Source organism: Gadus chalcogrammus, chromosome 1 (genome assembly GCF_026213295.1).
Source record: "Gadus chalcogrammus isolate NIFS_2021 chromosome 1, NIFS_Gcha_1.0, whole genome shotgun sequence".
Classification (NCBI taxonomy): Eukaryota; Metazoa; Chordata; class Actinopteri; order Gadiformes; family Gadidae; genus Gadus; species Gadus chalcogrammus.
Window position 1 is genome coordinate 13,326,840 of NC_079412.1, and position 6,000 is coordinate 13,332,839.

Consider the following 6,000-nt stretch of genomic DNA (forward strand, 5'->3'; position numbering starts at 1 on the left):
CCTGTATCTGCTGCTGCTTCTGTGGGATTACTGTTTCTCATTCCGTCTGGATTATTGTCCAGTAGCCGCCGCGGGGTCAGAGCAGCGTGAATATGCGCAGCGGTGGGTCGCCAGGGTCAAGAGAAAGTCACCACGTCGGCGTGCAAACACCATCGCGACCAACAGTGTCACAGACAAGTGAACACAAACACGCAGCTCAAAATGATTTTACAGGGATGCCTCAGTGTGCGGAGACACACACACACACACACACACACACACACACACACACACACACACACACACACACACACACACACACACACACACACACACACACACACACACACACACACACACACACACACACACACACGCACACACACACACACACACACTATACACACTGAAGCAAAGGGCAAGAAAACTGTGCAGTAAATGAAACAGGAGCGTTGATGATACAAGGGGATTGCAACGCAGAAGGCAAACCAAACAACAAAACAATTATGGACAGGGGTAGAAAGAGAGATACAGAGAGAGAGAGAGAGAGAGAGAGAGAGAGAGAGAGAGAGAGAGAGAGAGAGAGAGAGAGAGAGAGAGAGAGAGAGAGAGAGAGAGACAGAGGGAGAGAGACCTCTCTGTGTTTAAAGATTCAGACGACTAAATATCTGCAAGTAGATGACAGGTTGCCAGTTCACAGATTGGTCCAGTGTCAGGGGAAGGCGTATGACAGAGCTTAGTTACAGAGTAATTGGATGCATCGGCTGACACTCAAGAAACACTCCAACACCTTATTCATTGCAGAACCATCCCAAAAATTCCCCAGGCCAAAGACGTACCCACATCACATGGAAAACATGTCTACAAATCAACAGACAAGTGCAAGAAAAAGTGTAAGTGAGTGTGTGTATGTGTGTGTGTCTATGTTTGTGTCTGTGCGTGTGTGTGTGTGTGTGTGTGTGTGTGTGCGTGTGTGTGTCTGTATGACATAAAGAGGCAGCATAGAGCACAATGTCAGCCAAGTTGACATTAGTCCGCAGATGCAGCGGGCCACATCATTAGTCACTTTGACAACCACCACTGGCCCCCTGCCTTATTGATGAGGCAATGCTGAACCCCTCCCCCTACACACACACACACGCGCGCGCGCACACATTTGTACGTACACCGATCAGGGCGCTAATTGCAACAAAAGACCAGATAAGTGTCTATATTTCCCCACTCTTGATGACTAGGGGCGCTAATGGCTGAGGAGGCAGAGTGGGTCGTCACTTGTCTGGCAATGGAAGGTTGCTGGTTCGATACTCGTGCCCAAGGGTCGAGGTGTCCGTGAGCAAGACGTATAACATGAACAACCCCCCCCTCGAGCTGGTGGTAGTCTTGGAAGGTGGCTACTGCCATCGCTGTGTGAATACACACGTATATTTTCCAGTACTGTCGCATATGAATGGGTGAATGTGAGGCACAGTTGGTGCTTTGAGCGGAAACTGGTTAGATAATATATATGCTATATAACTGCAGTTCATTCACCATAGGGACATAACTGGAATAAACAACCAAGGCTTGGCTGTTTATTCTCTCTCTCTCTCTCTCTCTCTGTCAGAGGAAATAAAAAGATCCCTCAGAACTCGAGAGGAATCTCGGTGACTGTTGATGAGCGATGAGCCATTTGTGGCATCGCTGATTGTGACATTTAGCATGATGCAGGCACAATTTGTAAACCGCCTGATACTGCTGTGACGCTGTGCATGCCAATCTATGACAGCTACTCATGAAACCCGACCATGATTCAGCCGACACACATGCAATAAACCACCTCTGTTGTTTTATATGTGTGTATGTGGGGAGATCTGTGTGCGTGTTTGTGTGTGTGTATGTGTGTGTCTGTGTGTGTGTGGGTGTTTGTGTGTGTTTGCTTGCCTCGAGGCATCTGCATATACTATATGCGTTGGATGTTAATGTTGATCAAGTTCATGTCTATACATGTGGGTGTGTTTGACTGTTTATTTATGTCTGCAGTCACGCATGTTTGCCTTTCCACACATCAAGGGCATGGTTAGTATAATAAATGCAAATGTGTGGCTCTTCCTAAAATGTCTGTACATAGCAGTGGAATGGAAGTAGACGATAAAGATCCTTCCATATGCCCTTCATCTCGATCAAGTCCTTCAAAGCGTAAGGACACATCATTAGGAAGTGACAGAGCCGGTGCCACAGGTTAATTAGTTTTATCTTGTAAACTGCAAACATGCCGGCCTTTTTGGAGTATCTTATTTTCCATAACAATAATTAGGCTTGTGTGTATTGCTGGGTGCTCAAAAGCTGAGCCTTGATTCATTTGTTTACTTTTTACAACATTGTGAACAACAATGTTCAACATTGTGAACATTTTAATATTTCCCGGAGGTGCTCTTTACACAGTGGGAGCCGTTTCATTTTTTAATACGCACAACTAGAGTAATGTGGAACGGGTGATTAAAGGAAACAGCAATGTCAGTGCTGTGGCGTTGTACATTTTCCAAATTGAATTCTTCCCAGCTCCTAAGACACAGACAGAGAACAAAGGGAGTGATCATTCGTGGATTTGTTCTTTGGGTTTGTCATACCTTTTCTCAGTGAGGTGAATTTCACTTGCCATTCTCTATGTGAATCATTTTCTCTGTGAATGCCCCAGTGTCTCAGGGTCCAGTGTTCTCTGCCTTTCGATAATTTCAAAATCCAACAGAATATAATGGATGCGGTTTTGAAGTGAAAGCTTTTTGAATTGATCCACACAAAATGAGACTGACGTGATTCGTTCACAATGAACTATGGCACGCACACAAACACACACACACACACACACACACACACACAAACACAAATGCACACACACACACACACCCACACACACACACACAAACACACACACACGTAGCGCGATCCTCCAAAACGATTCACTTACCCCAGCGTCGTCATGGTAACGATGGTGTACCAAAAGGAGGCGGGGATGCTGGTGAACTTGCTGGAGGACGAGCCCTTCTCGGCGTAGAACATGACCGTGGCGAAGATGATGATGGCCATGGTGAGCGAGAAGAGCAGGAAGCCCAGCTCCGAGGCGCAGCTCTTCAGCGTGTAGCCCAGGATGCGCAGGCCCTGCGAGTGGCGGGAGAACTTGAAGATGCGGAAGACGCGGAAGACACGCAGCGTGACGAAGGCCCCGCTCACGTCCTCGTTGTCCGTCATCACTAGGCCGATGTAGTAGGGCAGGATGGCCACCACGTCGATGATGCTCATCACCGAGCGCATGAAGCGGTAGCGGCTGGGCGCGGCGAACAGCCGCATCAGGTACTCCACGGTGAAGATCATCACGCACGCCGTGTCCATGCAGAAGAAGGCCACCGTGTAGCGCTCGCCGCAGGGCACCTCCTTCTGGTGGGTGGAGGTGCCGCAGGGCACCGTCTCCACCACGTTGGTGATGACCGAGATGGCGATGAAGAAGCCCGTGACGTAGTAGAAGACCAGCGCCATGGTGGAGGTGTGGGGGTTCTCGAAGGCCCGCCACATGGTCTCCCGGCAGGTCATGTTGGGCGGCTTTTTGTCTTTGTTGTCCTCCAGGTCGTCCTGTAGACGCTCTGCGTTCTCCCGCTTGCGGTCCTTGTACTCTTCGTAGCAGCAGTCGCCGATGATCTCGGGGATGATGCCGAAGAAGGCCAGCTCCTCGTCGTAGGCCGAGATGCACTCGGAGCGCGGGTAGTGGAGCTTACCCGTGCGGTAGAAGTTGAGCACGCTGCGGAACATTTCGGAGTCCCGGTCGAAGAAGTACTCGTGGGTCTCCTCGTTGTAGAAGAACTCTTTCTCCGAGCTGCCCAGCAGGGTGTCCGGGTAGCGGTCCAGTGTGTTCCTCCAGGTCTGGAAGCGCCGGCCGCTGACGTTGAGGATGATGAGCTCGTCCTGCCGCTTGTTCTTCTGGTTGGGCGCCACGGGCATGGGCAGGTTGGCCACGGGCATCCAGCCGATGGCCGCCGCCCGGGCGAAGGGGAGCCAGGCCGCAACTCCGGCCATGGCGAGTCCTGGCTTGGGGGGTGTGCAGAGAGACGGGGGTCCCCTTCACACCTTCACAAGCAGCTAGGCTTCAGCTCACCCACCATCTGGTGGGGGAGAAGCAGGTGGGGTACCTGGTTTAGGTTATGCTGGAGGAGGGCTTTAGGACAGGTACATGTTCCATAGAAAGGTGAGAAAGAGGGGGATCAAGAGGAAGGGGAAATGAGGTGCGAGGTGAGGTGTAAAAGACGTAAGGACATGGAGGAGCTGCGTGAGGGAACGAGTGTTTATGTAAGAGCAATGCATAGGATGCAGAAGAGTGGAAGCAGACGGGATTGTCAGGGGTTTGGAAAAAAATAATAAAAAGGGAACATGTTTGATTCATTTTTTTAAATGTACTAAATGCAATCGGCTATGTACAAATTCATACCAATGTTTATATATATATATATATATATATATATATATATATATATATATATATATATATATATATATGTGCAGAAAAGGGGTGTGCAGAAAGAGTTCTGCACACCCCCCAAACCCCCCATCTTATATATTAGGTTTCGATTACCAAAATAATCTCGCCCTAATCCAATCGCTCTATTTCTCAGAATTTGCCTTTCCAACAAACACAATTGCCAGCCACGATTTGGATTACCATCTGTTACAGAATCCTGGCAAAAAATCGAACAAGTCAAAACCTGTTGAGTTACAACCAATAGCATACGGACGGGCGACCGCCTGCCATTACAGCCCACCAGACTGTACCAAGCTGTACGCACTCCAACCCATGTTCAAGCCCCATTAAACACACTTTGAATCCTCATCATCACTGAATAACATGTCATCGTTAGAATGAAAATGTCTACGCTGACATTTTCTTAAATAGGTTATAATCACGCGGCAACTTACCGATACAAAAATTGTAAAAGTCCAAAGAAATCCAAGGTCCTCGTGCTGGCTGCTCAGATGCGCGTGGTGGACTGGACGGGCTAATTTCACATATCGTTTAATCCAGAAACAAGTTTTTTTTAATAGGCAAAACCTAGACATTGATAAATATATACTTACTTCTTAGGGAAAGTAGGCGACAACTAAATATAGCCACGCTATATATTGTGCTTTAGCACACGCACCACTGCTTTAATGTGCCCCCATTATGTTATTGGAATAAATAGTCGGAAGACCTTGTCGACCCCTCCGAGCAAAACCGACACCCGCTCACACCGCCTGGACTTGGAAAATGCTCGGCAATCGATGGATTGGAGTGGAGAGCACTACCCCTCGTTCTCCAAAATGACGAACAGACTGAGGTATCGTACTCTCTCTCTCTCCCCTCTCACTCTCTCTCTCCCTCTCCATATATCTCTACCCTCCCTCTCTATCTCTCTCCCTCTCCCTCTCTCTCCCTTATCCTTTCTCATTTTCTCTCTCGCTCTCTCTCCCGGCACTTCATTGGCTGCAGTGTCGGTGGGTTTTAGGGAGCGCTCACATCGCAGCTGATGCGAGTTCTGTGGGTGAGCTGGCAGGGAGACGTCACGTCGCTTTTTCAAAAGCACACGCAACTTCATTGAGGAGCAACGACTGTAAAGGTTTAATGTGATTCAAGCACATTGATTTTTTTTATTTCTTTCTTATTGTCTTTTTTTTGTCAAGAGTGAAACATGTGGGCTCAATTAATTGGAAATAACTAGAATCCATAAGCATTTGTCTTTCTCATATGGAGGGTGAAATTTAGATTTCCTATAGCCTTGGGTACTTTTCTCCCCCTGGGTGTCAACAAAACGCAGGCCATTTTACTTTGGCCTATTTATCAGGTCAATTTTATTGTGAAACAAAACGTGGTCCCATGGATAAAAATAACATCTAAGTAGGTAGGCCTACTGTATATGTTCTAAGAATAAGAAGTTGTGTTAAAGTGACTGTTTTCATGACAGTGACTGTTTCATGAACTTGCAGCATCCCTTCACGAAAGGTATTCTGTTAAATTAAGAT

General features: G+C 47.7%; 1 protein-coding gene across 1 annotated transcript in view; it reads right to left on the reverse strand.

The window, feature by feature from the left end:
• The window catches only part of LOC130382617 (potassium voltage-gated channel subfamily D member 3-like), a 100,919-nt gene extending 95,738 nt beyond the window's left edge, over positions 1-5,181 (reverse strand). Inside the window, exons 1-3 of the mRNA XM_056590472.1 lie at positions 5,077-5,181; positions 4,918-4,997; positions 2,924-4,109 (exon numbers count right to left, since the gene is read on the reverse strand). Coding sequence (XP_056446447.1) covers positions 2,924-4,023 — 1,100 coding nt within the window. The 5' untranslated portion in view covers positions 4,024-4,109; positions 4,918-4,997; positions 5,077-5,181. The remainder of the gene's footprint in view (positions 1-2,923; positions 4,110-4,917; positions 4,998-5,076) is intronic.
• Positions 5,182-6,000: the final 819 nt, after the last annotated feature.